This window comes from Lolium rigidum, chromosome 7 (genome assembly GCF_022539505.1).
Source record: "Lolium rigidum isolate FL_2022 chromosome 7, APGP_CSIRO_Lrig_0.1, whole genome shotgun sequence".
Taxonomy (NCBI): domain Eukaryota; kingdom Viridiplantae; phylum Streptophyta; class Magnoliopsida; order Poales; family Poaceae; genus Lolium; species Lolium rigidum.
Window position 1 is genome coordinate 262386699 of NC_061514.1, and position 22577 is coordinate 262409275.

The 22577-nt window shown below is 47.2% G+C and overlaps 3 protein-coding genes across 5 annotated transcripts; all 3 read right to left on the bottom strand.

Annotated features, from left to right (window-relative positions):
* Positions 1–2649: 2649 nt before the first annotated feature.
* On the bottom strand, positions 2650–3197 carry LOC124675340 (putative cell wall protein). Its single transcript, XM_047211412.1, has one exon. The coding sequence runs from the start codon at positions 3195–3197 to the stop codon at positions 2856–2858; it is 342 nt and encodes a 113-aa protein (XP_047067368.1). The 3' UTR covers positions 2650–2855.
* A 657-nt stretch (positions 3198–3854) lies between these two features.
* On the bottom strand, positions 3855–7711 carry LOC124675339. 3 transcript variants are annotated; one of them, XR_006993248.1, is made up of 7 exons: positions 7407–7711; positions 6192–6263; positions 5907–6057; positions 5548–5677; positions 5359–5409; positions 5074–5276; positions 3855–4707 (listed from the first exon to the last, which is right to left on the bottom strand). XR_006993248.1 is itself a non-coding variant. In XM_047211410.1 (6 exons), the coding sequence occupies exons 1-5, from the start codon at positions 6236–6238 to the stop codon at positions 5272–5274; spliced, it is 384 nt and encodes a 127-aa protein (XP_047067366.1). In that variant the 5' UTR covers positions 6239–6469; the 3' UTR covers positions 3855–4707; positions 5074–5271. The 3 variants fall into 3 exon arrangements, 1 of the variants encoding a protein (XP_047067366.1); XR_006993247.1 differs by lacking the exon at positions 7407–7711 and having other exon boundaries at positions 3855–4147; positions 4611–4707; positions 6192–6469; XM_047211410.1 differs by lacking the exon at positions 7407–7711 and having other exon boundaries at positions 6192–6469.
* A 12810-nt stretch (positions 7712–20521) lies between these two features.
* LOC124670561 (circumsporozoite protein-like) lies at positions 20522–21091 on the bottom strand. The gene has a single exon (XM_047207042.1). It carries the CDS (start codon positions 21089–21091, stop codon positions 20672–20674), a length of 420 nt encoding a protein of 139 aa, XP_047062998.1. The 3' UTR covers positions 20522–20671.
* Between the last annotated feature and the right edge of the window lie 1486 nt (positions 21092–22577).

The window sequence follows — 22577 nt, forward strand, 5'->3', positions numbered from 1 at the left end:
AAGAAGTCTCTTGTGTCCCCAACACACCTAATAGGTGCACTAGTTCGGCGAAGAGATAGTGAAATACAGGTGGTATGAATAAGTAGTAGCAACGGCACCGTAAAAGTGCTTTGCCCAGGACGAGTAAACAAGTAGTAGTAACGCAGCAAGTAGTAACGCGAAAAAACAAGTAAACAAGCAGACGATAGCGATATTTAGGAACAAGGCCTAGGGATTAGACTTTCACTAGTGGACACTCTCAACTTTGATCACATAACGGAATAGATAAATGCATACTCTACACTCTTGTTGGATGATGAACACATTGCGTAGGATTACACGAACCCTCAATGTCGGAGTTAACAAGCTCCACAATAATGCTCATATTTTAGTAACCTTTAGTGTAAGATAGATCAAAAGACTAAACCAAGTACTAACATAGCATGCACACTCGTCACCTTCATGCATATGTAGGAGGAATAGATCACATCAATATTATCATAGCAATAGTTAACTTCGCAATCTACAAGAGATCATGATCATAGCATAAACCAAGTACTAACACGGTGCACACACTGTCACCTTTGCACACGTGCAGGAGGAATAAAACTACTTTAATAACATTGCTAGAGTAGCACATAGATAAATTGTGATACAAACACATTGCAATCATAAAGAGATATAAATAAGCACCTCACTATGCCATTCATCAGTGAATAAGTATTCTGTGAAATATAGCCTAAGAGACCCACACGGTGCACACACCGTCACCTTTACACACGTGGGACAAGGAGTCTCCGGAGATCACATAGGTAAAACTCACTTGACTAGCATAATGACATCTAGATTACAAGCATCATCATATGAATCTCAATCATGTAAGGCAGCTCATGAGATTATTGTATTGAAGTACATAGGAGAGAGATGAACCACATAGCTACCGGTACAGCCCCGAGCCTCGATGGAGAACTACTCCCTCCTCATGGGAGCAGCAGCGGTGATGAAGATGGCGATGGAGATGGCAGCGGTGTCGATGGAGAAGCCTTCCGGGGGCACTTCCCCGCTCCGGCAGGGTGCCGGAACAGAGACTCCTGTCCCCCAGATCTTGGCTTCGCGATGGCGGCGGCTCTGGAAGGTTTTCCGTATCGTGGTTTTTCGCATCAGGGGTTTCACGAAGGAGGCTTTATATAGGCGAAGAGGCGGCGCAGGAGGGTCGAAGGGGTGGCCACACCATATGGCGGCGCGGCCAGGGCCTGGGCCACGCCGGCCTATGGTCTGGGGGCCCAGTGCCCCCCTCTGGTCCTTCCCGGGTGTTCTGGATGCTTCCGGTGAAAATAGGAACCTGGGTCTTCGTTTCGTCCAATTCCGAGAATATTTCGTTACTAGGATTTCGAAACCAAAAACAGCAGAAAACGAGAACTGGCACTTCGGCATCTTGTTAATAGGTTAGTTCCAGAAAATGCACGAATATGACATAAAGTGTGCATAAAACATGTAGGTATCATCAATAATATGGCATAGAACATAAGAAATTATCGATACCTCGGAGACGTATCAGTGGGCTTTGATTTTTCCAGATCTAAGATGGAATCTTCCTTGGGAAGTTCCTGCGTCTCAGATCGGATCTTCGCGACTGCGTCCTACTCTGCGGCGGTCGCGTCAGCGCTACTTACCAGTGGGTTTCCGTCGGAATCGACGGTTTCCCCGATGAAGATGTGTATGCCGCCAACTGGGACGATGGAGAGCTTGATGGGGTCAGTCTTGGCCGGAATCCAGCACTCATCCGGAGGGACGATCAGCAGATTTCCGGCATAAAGGACGCGCCCCACAGCGATGGTGTCGTCGTAGCTTCCCATGGCGGAACCCTCCCGGTTCCGTCCTCCAGACGCCTCTGGCCCCACGGTGGGCGCCAACCGTCGTTGCCTAATCGACGGTACCTCGGAGGAGGGATCCTCACGAGGGGGAGAAGAAGTAGGGGCCATAGGGCGGAGTGCACACGGGACGGTGGTACGCGATTTACCTAGCTTCGGAACACCTGCACGATGACAGGGCCTACTGCTGCTTGTCTGGAATTATCTGGGCGCTTTCGCGTTGTTACAATGAGTTGTGGTTGTGCCTCTAGGGCTCCCGGGATCCGGCTTATAAAGGCGCATGGATCTAGGGTTTACATGGAAAGTCCTAGCCGGAATACAAGTTGCCTAACTACGGTATAATGTCTTGCCGTGTACGTCAAGGATCCGCCTTCCTCTAAGAACGTGCTGGATCCGGATACTTCATGGGCTGTCATGGATCCGGCCTCCTTCGTAGGTCGGTTGAGATCCGGCTTCTCGTTCCCTGGGCTGGACTTCATCCTTCAGGATCTACAGCAACTGGGCCACCCGATGAGCCACATGCCTCATCACCAACTATGGACCACCCGGGCTTGCCGGATCTAGGCCACGCCGTTGATATACCCATAAAGTATACCCACAACAGTATGTGACATGATTTTTGTTCGAGCTCTCGGCAGAAATTAAGGACCAAACGATCCAACCATATACCGGTAGATAATGACAATGTACGCTGGCGATGGCAAAGCTCAATTCATAATTCATCAACTTACAAGGGGACTGAAAAGCACAATGCTAGCATCAACAAACCAAGGGAGATACGTGATGGATGCTTCCTACATATGCATCCACCCATACTCCATAAACACACACACACACTCAATCAAACACCAAAACGCCGTCGGCGCACGCAGTCGCAGATACATGCATGCGACATGCATGGCCATGTAGCAGCTATTTTATTGTAGCAAACACACGCTAATTAAGAGGAAAATGATTTATAGCAGGCTAGCTAGCTAGCTACCGATCGATGGATGGCCGGCTCGATCATGGAGACTCGGAGCCGGGGCGGAAGGGGTTGGGCACCTCGAAGCCTGGGTTGGGCACCCAGGTGTCGTCGGCGCCGGGGAGGAACTGCCCGTTGGCGGCGGCCGGGATGCTGTGGTCCAGCCCGCCGAGGTCCGGCCTGTAGTGGGTGCCCAGCTCGTACCGCCCGATCCCCGGGATCAGCACCGTCGCCTCCTGGAACGTCTCCGGCCGCTTCACCGCGTCCGCCGCCGCGGCCACGGGCTTCTCCGCCGGGACACCTCGCGCCGCCGAGCCCAGCTGGGCGAAGCACGCCGCGGCCACTAGGACCGCGAGGATCAGCAGAGACGCCGACTTGGCCATGCCGATCGTCGATCGGGTCACTAGCTAGGTGTGATGGCGGCTAGTTGGTAGAGCTAGCGAGTGAGTGAGCTTTGCTAGCTGCTGTCCCGATCGCTGGCTGTTGCTTTCGTTGTGGTGGATGGTGATCGCCACGGCGAGCTTATATAGAGCGCGCGGAATCGAGCCTACACTACATCACAGTATAAGATTTGGGGCATTTCAAAGTGCCCTAAATTTAAATCAAAGTGCCACTAATTAGCTATAGGGGCACTTTTTCAAGTGCCACCTTTACTTGCGTCTCTAAATGTATTTGGGGCACTACCTAAGGGCACTTCTCAAGTGCCACTAAATCCAATTAGGGGCACTTCTCAAGTGCCACTAAATCCAATTAGTGGCATTTCTAAAGTGCCACTAAATCCAACTAGGGGCACTTCTAAAAGTGCCACTAAATCCAACTAGGGGCACTTTGCCAAGTGCCACTAAATCGAATTAGGGGCACTTTGCCAAGTGCCACTATATCCAATTAGGGGCACTTTGCCAAGTGCCACTAAATCCAATTAAGGGTACTTTGAGATGTGCCCCAAAACCTATTTTGTGGCACTTTCCAAAATTCCTCAAGAACCATTTCATGTGCTGCTCACTGTCATCCAAGAATGAGCACATAATATGAACATTATGTCATACAAGAATGAGCACATACTGTCATACATGAATAAGAACACACAGTACCAACATATATACTGTCATACAAGAATCCAATGCACTTTGTTGCGTTCAACATAATATCTAACTATGTCTTACAGAGCAAAACGGAGAAGAAAATTATGACACTCTCGGTTTGTATACTGTCAAAATCATCACCATATTTCGACTTCGAACATCACTGATCAGCATCACCTTCAGTTGAACACAGACAACTGAGATGGTAAGACATCAGTGATCAACATCACCTTGAGTATTTAGCATTGTACCTTGAGAGTAGTGATAATGATTCAGCAAAACGGAGATGAAAATTATACTACCAAAAAGCATGTTTTAGCCAAGTAAACAGAGGTAATAGCAGGTAGGCTAAAGCTACAGAATTGATTTTAGCAGCAATTCACCAGGTGCACACCAAATCGTACTGTATGATATGTAAAAAACGGGCTCTGGAAAGGGGTACAAGCACCTCCTGGATAATAATCCCTGCGGCTCTTTCTACCAGATTGGATAAAATGAAAAACTAGTATACATGCAGCAACAAAGGGGGGAAAATTAAAGGATAACCGGGCATAAAATCTGCGGACCTGTTAAAGCACAACAGGTAAGCTACTCTCACCAATGAACCGGCTGTGCAACAAGGAAACCGTCTTACAGATAAATAGCAAATTTTAAAAATAAAGGAAACTTCAGCAAAGCAAAGAAAAAAAGAGTAAGAGGGGAATGCTGCAATACTTGTGCATTTAATCAGTTGGGTAAAAAGGACACATGCTGTCGGTGCTTGCATTGCATCAGGCCAACTATTGAGAGAACTGATAGCTCTAACAATCCCCTGTACAGAGAGGCAAAGATCAGCAAACTTTATATTAGTTGCTCTAGTACTTGAAGCCATGGCATTTGAGCATGTCAGACCATATACAGAATTTTACGTGTATTTTAAACCATCTTTTAACCTTCTAAAAATAAATAAGATACACAAGAAAATGATATGATGCCCTCGAAAAGAAAATGATACAAACCAGTTAATATGTTTATATGAAACTGAACCCACGCATATGGACATAAGAGAGGACTTCACATACAGGTAACTCAGCAAGATAGTTTCTTATATGCACATGTCAACCAACCATCAGAATAATTTCTAGAGACAAATGAACAGAGTAGTGTCAATACTTGTGGTTGATCATAGCAACTGTACCTCCATCTCTTTTGTAAATATTCTGAAGATGTCACCCTTCAGTTGCCTCAAATCTTCCTGCACTTGCTTCAGGATTGAATCATTGAAAGTGTCGATAATATCTCATCTAGTTTGCTGGTGTGGTTGTTCAGAGCTGTCATCTGGTCAGGATTGCTTTTTGTGCTGCCTTCAAGGAGCGCCTTGAGATCGTCTTGTCCCTTAAGCTGCGGTAGCATGTCTCAATAAACGAAACTTTGTTGTTTTAAAAAAGGTAGGGAAAAGAACTGAAGCAGCGACGATGCTTACAATTTGCTGGAGAGGTCTCTACAAGCACAAACTTTTTCTGTATGCTACCTGCTGAAGAAAACAAAGACATGCGCTCAGTTAGTTGATGCACCAGTTGTTAGCAATGTAGTTTGAGTGCAAAATTCATGAACAAAAGTTTCAGTAGTTATGGAAACCTTTATGATCATAGTAGAAATAATGGGAGCTTACAATCTAGTGGTGCCTCCTTCATGGCTCTGTTTAACTGCATAACATCATTTTGAACAGAGTCTAATACCATTCCCATCTTATGCACTGAACTTGCAACATGCTGAAATTTGCGCTCAACATCCTCATTAATCTGTCCTGTTGAAGCACCATCAATTGGAGTAAGACAATTTCGCAGCTTAGAAAAATAATATACAGTGTGTGTTTAGATAACCTTCAGGTGCACAGCATGCACTAGTCAACCTTACAAACTCAATGAATGATATGATTCTTTTGAACCTACTCAACATACCAAATTAATTGTGCTTGAAGTGCATGTTAATGAAATGAAAAATCTGTCAGGCATAAGGGTTTGAGTTTACATTTTCTATCTGGAAGAGAGGGGTTCCACCGAAGGATAGCTTTGCTTGAAGTTTTTGCCATTTGCAACTGAGATTCATCACGCACAGAAGAAGCTGAATTGGCTGGAAATGAAGACATCCTCTTCGACAAGTCATCATGCAAGGAGAATCTCTGGTCACCAATGTAAAGATAAATGAATGTCACAATTGGGCTGGAGACAAACAGTATGCACTCTATAATTTTTTTTCTTAAGGAATCTACCTTCTGTAACTAGTAATGACAACAATGAGGGATGTATATGATACCTGATCGCGCGGGGGGGAGGGATGACGAGGGCTGAGGAGGTTCTCATCGAGGGAGGCCTGGGAGATCTGCGACTGCGAATGCAAGAGCGACAAAGTTACGAATACAGATGAAGAATATGTGTTGTGTATTATTTTTCAAAGAGCAAAAACTACTTGCATCGATCCCTTAAAAACAGAAATATTGCATATTTGTCCGTAAAGTTGAAGTGCAGTTTCGTTTTAGTGGCCAAATCAACTCTTAAAAGTTGAACACTTCTACATCAAACTCAAACATGATTAGACATGCGTTTGCCTGATATGCTAGTGATTCTGAAATATCTCATTTCACCATGTTCCAAATTCGAATATATGCAACCTCGGCAACTGGGATCCTAATTAATTCAATTATATGCTGCCAGGGCCAAAGAATCAAGTACACATCAAAAATATATAGTACAGCCCTTCACCCAAATCCACTAGCTGTAGAAGTATGTACTTAGGGTCCAGGAAATCACTCCTAGGCTAACTAAGTAGAACCAGAAAAGCAAGCAAGGCCAAAAGCCAGCCATCAAATAAAGTAACCATGTATAAGCAGCATATCAATTTAAAGTATGCATATCAACACTTTGCACACTACCAGCAAGCAAACCATGTCAGGGAGCTAGCAAAGTATTCACTTTACACCACAACAACCACATATATTTTCCAACCCTGCAAGTGATCAGATGATCAATGGATCATCTGAAGCCCACAAGAAAGCTACAATAACTATAAGCCCATAGGTGATCTAACAAGTATATATCAATATGTCCCAGGCCATGATGATGTATGAACAGACTATCACCTGATAATCTAGGATCAGTAACACAGCCCATAGAAGCACTCTAAATCAACCAAAATCATCACTAGGGAAATCAATACCCTAAATTGTATAACCTGAATGTATATGTAGCCCATCCAGATGGTGTATGTAACACCTATTCCATCAGCCACTAAAACAGTACCTATTTAACAACATTATTACGCTTCAGTTTCATCAGGATATAAAATCAGGCCACACCCATGTTTGGGATGATCAAATCATCCAAAACGGAGGCATTATTATTAGTAATAAGTTAGCAGCAGGTTCACATTGCATCATATGATGATCCCCATTGACATACAACAACCAGTTCGAGCACAAGCAAATTCATGACCACCAAATTTATGGCCTAGAGAAAGAGAGGAGTAGCTCACAGTGTCCTGTAGAGGAGGCAGGCAAGGCAGAGGACGCCGGGGTTCGCCTACGGCACCGTTCCGCCAATGTCGGGGTCGCAGCTGAAGTAAGCACCAGAGCAGCAGTACTGCAGTACCCCATCACCACCGCAGCAGCAACTAACACCACATAACCACCAGGAGCTCGAGCTGGGGCTCGTGGTCGACGAGGAGGCGGGGTCGCCATTGGGGAGCAGCAGACGGAGCGCGGCACCGCGCTGGCAACCAAGCCGATTCCACAGCTTGGTTTGGCCAGGGGCGTGTCGATGCTAGTGGCGGCGTCGCGGCAGTTGAAGGGCCGGCGGAAGTCCGGCCAGTGCTGCGTGGACGCGCGGCAGCGGTAATAAGCCAGGGCAGAGTCCGAGGCGAGACCGCATCAGCCAAACGACAGAGGTGAAGAAGCGGCGAAGGGGAGCGGACGGAGACGGCCATGGCGGCGCCACCTCGACCGACGGCAATGCTCGCCGAGGCCGGCGATGGCCGAATCGGCCGGCAGTGGCTAGGGTATCGGGGTCGGGGGCGAACGAGAGAGACCACCAAAGCCAAATCGAGCTGGGGGATTCGGAGTTCAGGAGGAGGCGGAGCAGGGCCGGTAGGCAGCGACGCCGGAGAAGGCCGGTGGCGGCTGGGAAAAAGCGGCAGCGCGGCGTCGCCATGGGGGAACCTGCGTGCGTGCGTGTCGCGTGAAGGACGAGAGAGTGGGAGGGGTTGGGTCGGTGTGGCTCTAACCCGACCCAACCAAGGACCTGCCTTCTTGGGCCGAATTGCCCAGATACCACGTGGACCAGAGCCCAAATAACCTTTATTGCAATTCTTTTAGGAAATTACTTTTGCTTAAATCCATAATAAAGAGATCTTAACAAATTCAAAGTAAATAAGAAAAAAAATTGATATATCAAAAGAATACCATATGTTCATGGATAGTGGGGAAAATCTCTGGCCCTTCACGGCGACTTCATAGCCGCATGATTGCGAAGATATGGAAGGCACTAAGAGCATCTCCAGTCGCGTCCCCCAAAACGTCCCCCAAACCGCGCCGGATTGAGCGTTTGGGGGACGTGTTTCGATCGTGCCACGTTTGGGGGACGTCGCTCCCCAGTCGCGTCCACCAAACAAAATTTCGGAAATTTTAAACTTAAGCGAGATTCGATTAGATTCGTCCAAACTTGGCATATATTACATAGATTCGAACGAAATTTGACTAAATTTAAACTAAACCTAATCTAGAAGTACTTGCTGTGGCCGGAGGCGTCGTAGTACTGGTGGAAGTTGTAGATGTCGTCGGTGATGACCTCCTGCTTGATGCGCTCGTCGACGGGCTCGTCAATGGGCTCGTCCTTCACCAAGCCGCTTGGTCCTGCCTCGACGTTGTCGGTGAGGTCCACGAGCGGCTTGCCGGAGTCGCGGATGGACATGACGATCACCATGTCGAGGTCGCCCCTCCAGGCGTCCTTGTCGTTCATCGACGCTAAGCACGCCGCCCGCATCCCTGTGCAGTCCTCGGGGTCGTCGCTGCTGGCGATGAGCCGCTGCTTGGCAGCCGCATGTCCGGCGGGACTGGATATCGGGCGTGGTACAGCGCCCACGCCTCCGCCACGGTTAGGCTGTCGCGGCCGAAGTCGTTCGTCGCGGCGATCTTGCGGGAGGACGAGGTCGACATTGTTTGGAGCGGCGAGGAGAAGATCTGGGAGGGGGGAGGCGGCGGCGACGAGAAGATTTGGGAGCGGTGAGAGATTGGGACAAACCGCAGAGCGTCTTAATGTACAGCGGCGTGAGCGGGTGGTTGCACGCAATAACGCCGGCGCAGACGGCCACGCGGCCATGCATGACGAGACGCGTCCCTACGTCGCCTAGGAAACCAGGGACGCCATTAACGTCGCTTGACCAAAGATAGGCGACGGGGTTTTAGCCTTCCGAGCCGCTGATGCGTCGGGCCCGTGTCGCTTCGCCTCGCTTTTCGTTGTGTTCGGCGTGCCCGGAGTGTCCCCTATTGGACGGGGACGGGCTCGGGGCGCCGGACACCGTATCGGGCCGCGCCGGACAAAAATCGGCTTTTGGGGACGCGACTGGAACGGGTTTTTTGTCCGGCGCCCCAAATAGCTTTGGGGGCGCTTTGGGGGACGTGACTGGAGATGCTTTAAGTAAAGAGTGTGAAAGAAAAATAGTTTGGCCCTCCCTGTCGTTTCCCATGGGCAGGCAACGCGAACCCTAGCGCAGCCGGCACCATCCCCCTTCCCTCCCTAGCCGCCACAGGGTTAAGCCCGCGCGGTGCCTTGGGCCATTTGGGCTTTGGGCTCGGTGGGCCTGGTGTGCTCCTGTCGCTACGTTCAGATAGTTACCGCTGATGGTGATGGTGTTAGTTATCTCCCGCGCGGTTCCCTCACTAATTTTTCTACCATTGGTACCAAAGCCAAAGTTTTGTGGTCCATCGCCGAAGGAGAGATCTTGCGCATTGTGGCCTTGTCATGTTTATTGCGAAAGTCTACTGCACACATGTGTTCGATCGTCTTGCATGCCCCATCATATCGGATCGTCTCCAATGAAATCAACATCTGCTCCTTACTTTTGTCTTCGATGTCCAAATCTGCATGGACTATTAAGTGTACTAAACTCTAATGTCACTATGGACTATTAAATAATTCTAAATATGGACTTCAATGTGAGGTCAATATGGATTGCTAAATATGAAGTGCAATGTCGGTATGGACTATTAAGTAATGCTAGTATACAATGTGGGTAAGTATGTATGAACTGCAATGTTAGTACGGAATTTTGTGTTTATTTGTGTTTGTAATTACAAGTTGTATATAATTGTTAAGTGAGTAATGATAAATTGGGACACTTAGAAGTGCCCCAAAAGATATACATCTATTGTGGCATTAGGAGAAGTGCCCTAATAGGTATACACATATTGAGACATTTGAGAAGTGCCCCAGTAGGTACACAATTAGGGGCACTTCCGAAAAGTGCCACAAATTGACTACTATTAGCCGCACTTTGATAAGTGCCACTAAGACAAGTGCCCTTAATTCTATGACGTGGTGTAGTGCTAGTGGCGCGCCGCGGGATGGAATGGGAGGGAAAAGGCGGTGCGTTCAATTCTCCTATGGATCGCACGTCACGACGTTGGTACCAACTTCCCGCCACGCCGAGCCGCGCGTGCGTTATTGCGAGTGCAAGTGAGATCGCAGACGGCCGGCCGGGTGAGCGGGGGAAACGGCCGTGTGACCGTGGGCGACGGGCAAAGTCGACGCGGCGGTGGAGTTGGTTGCCGATCGACGGGGACCCTTCGAAGTTATTGATCTGGTTGCTATGCCCAGGTTCCAACTACTCTCTCCTGCTCTTTAAGCGCCGGTTGCGATCGACCATGGAGGTGCCTACTTATTTCCTCTCCATTTGCCCCCAATTCTCGGTTGGTTCTCCAACTAGTCGGTACGTAAATTAAGTGATAGAGACTCGCCGGACAAACTAGTCTCTGTCTACTCCATTTTTGTTGTTTTATACTGTTGGATTCGTATTCAAAAAATGTTTTCAATAATATAATTTTGTGTGATATATATCTTATATTTTATTGACCAAATTAGTAGTCAAAAGAAGTGCGTAATTGCCCATTAATCCGGTATGGAGGTAGTAGTTCTGGTACTAAGATCACTAGATTGACACCGACATACCCGCAAAAAAAAACTGTTGTTGAGCAGGTTTGCTCACTACACACCCATACTAGTATGAATTTGCCTTTTTTGTATCTCACAAAATATATATAGTATGGATTTTAAAATTTTCTGGTTACAGAAACATTACAACTAGAATGTACGAAAAATATTTTCTGATTTTTTGAGTAATTTCAAATTTAAAAACAGTTCATTAAATATTTTTATGATGTCATAAAATTTAAAAACAACTAGAATGTACGAAAAAAGTTGTTTCAGAGAGAAAAAAATACTAGCACGGATCTTGATGCACCTATGAACATCCCAGATGTTGGTGTGCATTGCGCACCTGCTCAGGAAAACTTCTCTCGATTGACATTACTTAATTTATCTAGCAAGTTCAATTATTCAAATCCCCCCTATTTGAATAGAACCTATTACCTATTACATGCATGTATTTATACTAACATAGCACAAAATGCATAGATCGGGTAGTAGTATTTTTTTCAGATAGAAATACATGTAAACCCCTTTTTTCTTCTAGAAACATCTACTCCTCTTTGAAGCTCAGGCTGGTCATAGTGGGGAGTAACCTAGACTAGTAACATAAGCCATGTTATTACTCTAGGTTACTACCTTTATAGTGGGTAGTAACTTATATGTGGTGTCATGCATTATATCATTTATTATGTTGTAGACTCATCTTACCTTATATATGTGGTTACTACCTTTGTAGACTCTAGGTTACTACCTTTGAGATGTTGCACATCTCAAAGCATTTTAGTGACATGACATGCCAATAAATGAAGAAAGAGAGTGAGGTGGTAACTAGCTATGTTACCATAACATCACATACCCCAGTACAAGATGAGTCTACAACATAATAAATAACACAATACATGACACCACATATAAGTTACTACTCACTATAATGGGGACAGGGTGTTTCTGCACCCGGGTGCATATGCACCCTTTATTTGAAATACATATTAAATATATTTACAAATGTCAAAAAAATATAAATAAAAATGCCGCATGTATACCTTGACATGTTACATGCTCACAAAGTTGTCTCAGTAAAAATCAAGATGTTTTGTACCCTGTGCAAAAAAGACAAATTTTTTGTGCTAAAATAGTCTATTTCTCGAGGCATTATTTGTCTTTTTTACATAGGGTATAAAAATTATCGATTTTATGTGAAACTTTACGTGCACACATAGAACATGTCCCTCTACATGCTAAATTTTTTTCCTAATTCTTTTATGTTTTTGAAATATGTTTTATACATACCGGGTGCATATGCACCCGGGATCAGTTTTGGTTTTCTCCTATAATGGTAGTAACCTAGACTAGTAACATATGCTATGTTACTAGTCTAAGTTACTCCCCACTATGACCAGCCTCGTAGAAGTAGTACATGATGGACGCATTCATGATGATGAATTGTCAAAACCATTAATGGTAAACCGGCTCCTACCCAGTGCATGCACACCAGTGAACTAGCAGCAAACAGATGAATATACTGCTCTGCAGGTACTTCATGGATCTGTGGACCTGTCAGTTAAAACTGGAAGCATCGAATCTCGTTTCTGTTTCCTCGATCGTCACGCAATTCGGTCGGTCGACCCCAACGTTAGTTGAGGCGTTGAGAGGGATACGGGTACAGGTACTGCCTTCTACCCACTCCAGGCTAGCAGCAGTACCAGGGGTGCCTACTCCATAGAAGTGCCTGCAGATCGACTTGTTGCAATCAGCGCCTGCAGACACGAGCTCTGCCGAGGCCTGCTCTATGAACAATGACAACTAGGCACGGAGCGAGGTAACCAACAAGTGCGGCCATAACCAGCATTGATTCGGCACGATGCTCAGCTCAACTGAATCATGCATGGAGCCACATGCGTGGTGAATGTTGCCATGTTGATGTTGGCCATGCCAGCCAACTGCAATGTTGGAACTCGATCTTCCTTGGTCGTGGACCAGTCTGTGTATCGCTAAACCCATATACCTGCCCGGCGGCGCGTAATTTATAGTAGTAGCGACTAATTTGCACAATGAACGTGTTGAAAGTAATTTGCTGTTCGTATTAACCAGCAGTGACAGAAACTGCAGCCTGCAGGAGTAGGACTAAGCACTGAGGATTGGTTTTTTCCTTTCAGTTTGAAATGATTTTGCTTGTCTTATCATCTGTTTAGGGAACTTCCTTTTGCAATTAGCGTGCGAAAGGAAATAGCCATGGAGCTAGCTAGCAGTCACATCACATGATCCCGAGTTCAATGACAGGACTCATGAAACTGGTGCAAATGGAAGTAAGAGACCGATGTCTTTTTGGTTGACCTTTTTCTATTTCTGTAGTGTTGCCTTTTTTAATACTCCCTCCGATTCATATTACTTGATACTAATATGGATGTATCTAGACACATTTAAATTGTAGATACATCCAATCTATTTTAGTGATAAATAATATGGATCAGAGAGTACTAAAAGCACTAGGGGACTCGATTAATCTACTCAAATTAGGGGTACATAAATATTGTATGAGAAAGAATCAAATCCAAAAAAATGTCAGCCCACTTATGCTTGTATCAAATAAATAAGACCACAGGCCCATCAACATACAATCCGGTCTGTTGTTGCAAAGGAACAGCAAAAAAAAAGTGTTGAATATATGAGCAATTTACTAGCTTTAATCCCAATAAATAGTTGGTAAACCATGGCTATATAAACTGCAATTAAACTATAGGGACACGAATTAGTAGCATGGTGAAAACAACAAATCTAAACCGAAAGCTAGGAACATAAACTCTACTAGGATCCTAAACAAAAAGACGGAGCAGCGCAAGATCGTGGAACGAAGCAATCTCATGTGTTGCGTGTTCGTCTAGGACGAAAAGCGGCCTCTTTATAGACGCGGAGGCGAAATAAATGGTTAGGGAGAATCTGATGGGACAAACCATTTAGATTCGTCCACCACTCGGGTCGGACACGAAAAAGATTTGAGTTTCGAATAGAACGTGCATATTCTCCAAACATGTGTGCCAAAAAGAAATACAACACGCACATGTGGAATATATCCTACATGTGGAATTATATCTTAGAAAATTAATGTATTAAATTAATGTATATGTAAATATAATGTGGAACTTTAATACATTAATTTTCACATACATCATATTTACATGTGCTGAAAAGAAAGAAGATTAGAGAGCTGCGACAACAGACGGTCATTCAACTATTATTAGATACATGCAGACAACTGGTCCGCCCTATAAAACTGCTGCCCACAATGGATTCCGAGGCGGCCACCTCAACTTGCGAACATCATCAACTCAAAGTCGTTGCCTCGACATTCATCATCCTGATGATGAGAGAAACACGCGCCAACACGTACGCGAACTAGCCTTCCTAGACGATGGCTCTAGGAAGGTCGTGACGTAGCTGCCACCATCGCCCCGCTAGGAGGCTGATGTCTACGCACGCTTCTTTTCCTGTAGATAGTGTTGGGCCTCCAAGAGCAGAGGTTTGTAGAACAGCAGCAAGTTTCCCTTAAGTGAATCACCCAAGGTTTATCGAACTCAGGGAGGTAGAGGTCAAAGATATCCCTCTCAAGCAACCCTGCAATTAAGATACAAGAAGTCTCTTGTGTCCCCAACACACCTAATACACTTGTCAGATGTATAGGTGCACTAGTTCGGCGAAGAGATAGTGAAATACAAGTAATATGGATGAGTATAAGTAGTAATTGCAATCTGAAATTAAAATGGCAGCAAGCGAATATGTAACAGAACTTGTTGGAAACGGTGTTTCAATGCTTAGAAACAAGGCCTAGGGATCATACTTTCACTAGTGGACACTCTCAACAATGATCACATAATTGGACAATTAGATAACTTCTCTTCACTTGTGCTACTCTGAATTACTCTCCTAGCTATTGGAATCACTAATCATCACGTAGTGGCTACAAAAGCTCCACTCAAAGTTCATCAAGTACTTGACAAACACCACTCATAGGGATATCCTCATCAAATCATAATCCAAGATAATACCGTTGCAATTTAGATCGAGTACTAACATAGCATACACACTGTCAACAATAGCTATGAAAGGGGGAATAGATCACATCAATATTATCATAGTAAAAGTTAACTTCATAATCCACAAGAGATTACAATCATAGCCTACGCCAAGTACTACATGATGCACACACTGTCCACTTTACATCATGGAGGAGGAATAGACTACTTTAATAACATCACTAGAGTAGCACATAGATTAATAGTGATACAAAGCTCATGATCACATAAAGATCACACCATGAGAGAGAGAGAGATGAACCACATAGCTACCGGTAGAGCCCTCAGCCTCGGGGGAGAACTACTCCCTCCTCATCATGAGAGACAGCAACGGTGATGAAGATGGCGGTGGTGTCGATGGAGATGGAGTCCGGGGGCAATTCCCCGTCCCGGCGGCGTGCCGGAACAGAGACTTCTGTCCCCCGAACTTGGCTTCGCGATGGCGGCAGCTACGTAACTTTTTGTGGAATATGACTGATTTTTTTAGGGTTTTCGAAGACGGAGGAATATATAGGCGAAGAGGCAGCGTCGGGGGAGCCAGGTGGTGGGCTCCCCACCTGGCGGCGCGTCTGGGGTCCTGGCCGCGCCCCCCTATGGGGAGGAGGCCCTGGGCCTCCCCCGGGCTTGCCCTTCTGGCTCCGTGTGTCCCTCGGAAAAATAGGAGGTTTGACTTTTGTTTCGTCCAATTCCGAGAATATTTCCTGTGTAGAGTTTCTGAAACCAAAATCAGCAGAAAACAGGAACTGGCGCTTCGGCATCTTGTTAATAGGTTAGTTCCGGAAAATGCATAAAAATGATATAAAGTATGAATAAAATATGTAGGTATTGTCATAAAACTAGCATGGAACATAAGAAATTATAGATACGTTGGAGACGTATCAGAGGCTGGAACTAAGATCTCTCCCGTAGCAGCAAGACTAACCATAATGGCGTGGATTGAGCTCCACAACCAGCTATGGTGCAGCTTCTTCCCGATGTCGTTCTTGGTCCTCTATCAGGATCTCATGTACCGCGAAGAATTATAGTATTCACTGTTTCTTGTGTGCGCACTAGACTCCAACAACGTATTCGTCATCTGAAAATGTCCAAATTAAGATGGTACGATTCTCTATGGTTTTCTTACCTGCATAGGTGAACCTAGTTCTCACTCTGAGGCTCTTATTGATACACATTGGCGTAAAGCAACGAAAGAAGAATATAAGGCACTGCTTCGGAACAATACGTGGCATCTTGTTCTCCCAAGTTCTGGTAAGAATATGATTGACTACAAATGGGTCTACATGATCAAAAAACATGCAGATGATACAATTAACATGTATAAAGCTCATCTTGTTGCAAGAGGTTTAAAACAACACTATAGTATTGACTACAAAGATTTGTAGTCTAGTTGTTAAAGCAGCAACTATTACAGTTTTTCTGACTATTTCATTCTCTCGAGGTTGAAAGTTGCGGCAGCTAGATGTCAAGAACGCATTCCTCCACGGTGTTCTGGAAGAGGAGGTGTACTGAGATAACCTCCAGGTTTTGAACAACCTAATGCTTCCCATCACATTTGTAAGTTGGATAAAGCTCTATATGAACTCAAACAAGCTCCTAGGGCATGGTATTCTCATCTTAGCTTGAAGTTGCAGGATCTTGGGCTCATCCCTTTCAAGGCCGACACATCTCTATTCCTCTTCACAAGCCAGGTATCACTACATTTGTCTTGATATATGTTGATGACATTATAGTGACAAGCTCCTCTAGTCATACTATTTCTACTTTACTTTGTACTATCAATAACACTTTGCCATCAAGGATCTTGGTGACTTACACTTTTTCATAGGCATTAAGGTGAAGAAACTTCAAATGTTCGCCATTAACACATGGAAAATTTGCTTCTAAATTGCTTGAAAAAGTTGGCATGCAGAAGTGCAAGGCTGCGCCCACTCCGTGTCCTCTAATGATCCTCTCTCTCTCTCTCTCTCTCTCTCTCTCTCTCTTCGAAGGGTAGACTCTTGGTTCTCAAGATAGTTCACGATATCGCAGTATTGTTGGTTCTTTACAGTACCTCACTCTGACACGTCATGATTTCTCTTTCTCTCTCAATAAGGTTTTGTTAGTGTCTTTACGCACCTACCACGGTTCATTGGACGGTTGCCAAAAGAATTCTAAGATATGTCTAGAAACTATTCAGCTCGGTATTACATTCCAAAAATCTTCTTCTACCTTGTTGAGTGCTTTTTAGATGCAGATAGGGCTCGTTGTATTAATGATAGACACTCTACTGGAGGATTTGCAGTTTTCATTAGACCAAATTCGGTCTCCTGAAGTGCCGAAAAACAAGCCACTGTCTCTCGTTCTAGCACAGATGCGGAATACAAGTCTTGGGTAAAATTCTTTAGGAGAATTTATGTGGGTTGAAGCACTTGTGAGTGAGCTTGGTACTAAACTAACAGAAGAACCATGTATTTGTATGAAAATTGAGGTGCTACCTACCTATCTGCAAACCCAGTATTTCATGCCTACACAAAACATATTGAGATTGATTTTCAGTTTTTTCGAAAACAAGTGGAAGATAAGAAGTTGGAGATGAGGTTTTATTTCTATCGAAGATCAGATTATAGATGGTTTCACAAAGGTTTTCCGAGAACGGGGGATATTAAAAGTTTAGATTAAGGGGGATATTAGAGTTTGTACTTTCATATACGTGTGGGTACGATATAGTATAGCGCCCCACCGTATATGTACCAAAGTGTGGCTTTTCCACCGCCTATATAACACAGTACCTGAACCTCCAAACGGGGGTATCACTTCCACCTACTTGATAGCACCAACATCTAGAGCCGCGCCCCTCATATAAGTTGACTTGCCTCCAGTTAGATGCTTTGATCAAGCCTCGCGACACTAGCGGGACAAGATCGTCACCCAAGCCCCACACAGACAACAGGTCCGCCCCATGAAACGACTACCCACCGTGGATTCTGAACCCGCCGACTCAACTTGCAAACATCATCTACTCAAAGTTGTTGCCTCGAAATCCATCATCCCAGCGATGAGAGAAACACACGCCAACATGTGAACAAGCCTTCCTATACAATGCCTCTAGGAAAATCGTGATGTAGCTGCAGTCATCGCCCACCTGGGAACCTAGAACTAAGATTTTTCCCGGAGAGGCGAGACCGACCATAAGGGTGTGGATGGAGCTCCACAACCGGCGCCTCAAGGGAGGAACGCAACACACAGATGTCTGAGAGCGCTGCCCCAGCGAGCCGGCTCTGCTATGCGCGGGTGCCAAGCCAGAGGTCCCCGCCCCCTTTGGAAGAAGAGGCCTGACACCACCACGACAGGGTTTGGTGGTGGCATGAAGAGGCCGCCCTAGGGCCTCGCAACGCTAGGGTTTCGACGCCGCGATTCACCCGGAGCGAGCGAACCGGGAGAAGATGGATGAGTGTGGTAACTTTGGTATTTTATTGTAGCAATACAAGTCAAAGTGTTTCAAGCTGTTGTATTTTTAGAAACCGTGGTATCTTTCAAATACCGAGAAAAAACTGCGTTGTCAAACAAGCCCTCAATTCTTTGTCTCCGCTTTACATTTGATTCATCACGAGTATTTAGTTTCCTTGCAGATTGCTCATGTACTTACATACATCAGTGCAAATCCTTTTACTGTTACAAAATGATGCGTGCTTTATGACGTTCTTTTCGAGATCGTACGATATGAGAGACCGCTTTTTTAGGTTCACCGTGACCATCCAAGTCTCGGCATCCTCCTCCAGTAGTATGAAGTGAAGAAGGTCGGCGTCCTGTCGGTCGACGACTGGGTATGCCGGCACGTTTCGCGGCAAAGGTGAGTCTTTGTAATCCGGGAGAGACCAGAGTTCGTCGAGCTGGACGGTGGCGTCCTTCTCCCACTCCAACTCCGGCGTCCTCAAAATCCAGGCACTGATTGTGCAGCCAGTGGCGCTCTTGCTGGATCGATAGCGGCCATTGTCGACATCGACGAATTTTACGAAGCCTCCATCGTCGCCGACGACAGACACGGTCCTGAGCGGTGAAGGAACTCCGTGGTCGTCGTGCCACATCTGGATACCAGGGAAGCGGACGAAGCCGAGGTTAGAGCCATCGGAGGACAGGTCGTAGCGCAGGATGCCGCGGTGGTAGTCCGCCCAGCACGCGAACCCGCCGGAGGAGAAGACGGCATCCGTTCTCCACCTGCAGTTCGCGTACTCCTTGCGCGGGTCGGCGGGCAGATTGAGCCGTTTGGCCTCCCAGGTGTTATTCTCGGACGAGTAGAGCAGCAAGTCGGCCACCTCCTCCTGGTCGCTAGCGGTCAACAGGCCGGTGGGGCTGACGTAGTTTATGCTGAGATTCGCGACGAAGAACTCGTCGCCGCTGCGGGCGATGGCGGCGTTTTCGTGCCGGCCTATACAGTGCAGGAGACCATGTAGATGCGGCATCCATGGCCACGAAGGGTCTATCCAGTCCAGGGGAGAAGGCAGAGGCCGCAGCCACGGCGCGTGCGCATCGGCCTTGTAGACCAAGAAATTGTCCGGGTAGTAGTTGCCGGGATGGTGATTTTGGACGGGGACGACCATGTTGATGAGGAGGAGGTCCCTGTCCGCGGCCAGGACCCGCCTCCCGTACGCGCGTTCGGTGCTGTAAAGCTGGACGGTGGAGAAAGCCGGCGGCGAGGCAAGGCGGAGGGAGACGCCGACGACTCCGCCGGTTCTCGTGGCGCAGGCGGCGGCCGTGTCGGTGTTAGCGAGCTGCTTCTCTAGGCCGACGCACGCGTCGAACAACAACCAGCCGGCGCTGACGGTCTGCGAGGCTGCGGAGGCCGCGTCCATGTCGGCAAGGTTTGAGGAACGATTGAGGCGCGCACGGAAAAAGGGACGCGACAGGCTCTGGGGTTGCGGATTTGACACTGGATCTCTTCCTGTTCCGATAGAGATTAGGTTCCGCATCCAAACGGAGATTATATACGTGTTGGAATCGGAGAAGAACTTCGCACACACACGATCATTGCAATCGCAGCAAGATATATCAATGCAGGCGGGAATGTTGGCTTAAACCCTGTTTTCGTCCCCATCTCTGAATTTCTAGCTAGGTGTTACTTTCAGTTTCGTCAGTTAGGCTCGTTTATGTTTGGATTATTTTTAGCTCGTCGGACGTTCGGAGGTTGCGATTTGTGCGGCTCTCGCGCGCTTAGTGGTAGCTCGTCTAGCATGAAGCTCGGATCATGGAATATTACGATCAGTAGTGGAGCACGTTGCTCGGACACGTTTCCCTTTTCGACGAATAAAAGGAAGAACGAGAAAAGCGGCAGAACTTGAGCGCAGCGCAAAAAACCTCTCGTGTTCGTCTCTGTCGTCTGTGCCGATCGAGTTTGATTTTCAGGGTAACAGGGAAGATGCTCATGCTAATTCGTAACACCATTACTTGGCAAAACAACCAGAGAAACTAGTGTTTCGCAACAAAAAAAAGAATGTACAAAGCCTGCACCAAGAGAACCGAGCTGCTCTGCTACCACCGCACGCTACGAAGATCACGATGGCCGTGGCGATGCAGGGGACGCAAGACACGACGCGTTCCGCAGCCGGCTGGGCGTGGGCCGGAAGCTCCACCTCCTGAGCGCGGCGCCACGCACGCCCGTGGCCGGCGGCGACAGCGCCCGCCGCACCAGCTCCCGGTTCCCCGTCGGCACGCGCGCCGGCGGCCTGCCAACAAGGCCCGCTCTGCACGACTGTCGCCTCGGCGCCGGGGGCAGCTGCGCTCCGGCGCCGCCGCCCCACCAGCTGTATCCCGCTCGCCCCCAGGACGCGTCGCTTCCGGCTGCGGGGCGCTGGCCTGGCGAGCCCGCCGCCGGTCTGCTAGGCCGCCTCGGTCGCGGGAGGCCGCCTCGTGCTGCGCGGACCTGCTGCTGCTGCCCTCCCGCCGCCACGGCCGCCGCCGAGCAAGAACTCATCGCAGTTCGCAGGTAACGTGTCTGCTGCAGTGCGGCTGCTCTCCGTTCTTCTTCTTCTCGTGTCTTCTTCTGCTCTCGTCGCCGTCGTGGCCTCTTATACGCATGGGTGGGTCGCGTCGCACGCCCACGATGAGCTGCACCCGGTCCATCGGGGAGAGCTTTACAGCTCGCGTGCATGCTCGCTTTGACCTGGACCTGTTCGATCGGGTGGTTGGTTGGTGTTTGGGTGGCGTTGTTCCCGTCGTGGTCGTAGCTGCTGCGCAACGCGGTCAGAGGCTTCGGCCTTCGGGGAGGGGTTTCCTTTGCTGTTGCGTGCGAGTGAGTGAGTGCTGAGTCGATTTGCCCTGTGCGAGTAGTGCGAGTGCCTGCTCCTCCTTCCCGTATTCCAGGTGTGGATCCGCGATTCCTTCGTGGAGAAAGTCTCCACCCAGCTGGGTGCAACTAGCGCGCGGTAGCAGCGTAAAACTATTCTCTTCTATTCTACCCTTTCTGTCGTGTACCTTCCCGGATGCTGCTTTTCGAGATTTGACCATTGCGTCGCCTCTTTTCGTACCGTCATCGTCGTTCCCTGAGTTGGCACCTAGGTTGGGCCGGGGTCCTGTAGCGACGGTGGTCGGTTTACTTCTGAAAAAGTTTGTTTTTTTTTGTTTTTTTTTTGCTATACAGAGGTATGGTAATAACTTTGTCAATCTTAAAATCCGCCGGCGTGTGTACACAGTGACGGAGCCAGTAATGAAGTATAAGAGAGGCAGAACTACTAAAATTAAAGAAATAATGAGCTGCCATGGCTTGTGTTCAAAGGAAAATCATGAGCATAGGGGATGCGCAGCCCCCTCCCCCCCTTGTCTCCGTCCTGCGTGTACAGTATTTGTGAGCATCCACATTTATACTCTGTTTCGCACAAAACTCAAAATTTATGACAACAGACATCAACACATAGCCTGCCTACTATTCACAGAAACACAGACATGCCGTCTCCAAAGATCTCGAGGGCCACCTTGACCAAATTTGTAGCCAATGTTGAAGTAGCTTTCGCAGCACATGTCGAGGGAGTTTCTCGGCAGTACCCACCATGAAGGACTTAGGGTTGACGGAATCCTACTGCTAGCACGAGACATCGGATAGCAAACAAACGGGGAGAGAGATTTACCCAGGTTCGGGACTCTCGATGAGGTAAAACTCTTACTTCCTGCTTGTCTGATCTTGATTATCGAATATGTCGGGTTACAATGGGGTAGCCGATATGCTGGTATGGTCGACTCGCCGAGAGGCAAGGATTTTAGGGTTTGTGCTCTAAGTCGCGGTGGTTCTACGTATTGTTGTTCTGTTGTTCGGCAGGCCGTCTTCTGGCCTTTATATAGCAGGCCAGGTCCCGAGACTCCTGTCCGAACTCGACTAGGTTACAATGAGATCTAATCTAATTTTTCCTTTATTGATGTCTTCTTGCCTTGTTCATCAAGAATCCATCTTCTGGTAGGTCTCCATC

Bases quoted from the DNA above. Each gene is read 5' to 3' on its own strand.
- LOC124675340 (XM_047211412.1), bottom strand. From the start codon at position 3,197: ATGGCCAAGTCGGCGTCTCTGCTGATCCTCGCGGTCCTAGTGGCCGCG.
- LOC124675339 (XM_047211410.1), bottom strand. From the start codon at position 6,238: ATGAGAACCTCCTCAGCCCTCGTCATCCCTCCCCCCCGCGCGATCAG. The intron at 6,058-6,191 runs GTATCATATACA...ATTGGTGACCAG, and splicing joins CCTCCCCCCCGCGCGATCAG to AGATTCTCCTTGCATGATGA. The intron at 5,410-5,547 runs GTAAGCTCCCAT...TGTTTTCTTCAG, and splicing joins GAAGGAGGCACCACTAGATT to CAGGTAGCATACAGAAAAAG.
- LOC124670561 (XM_047207042.1), bottom strand. From the start codon at position 21,091: ATGAGTTCTTGCTCGGCGGCGGCCGTGGCGGCGGGAGGGCAGCAGCAG.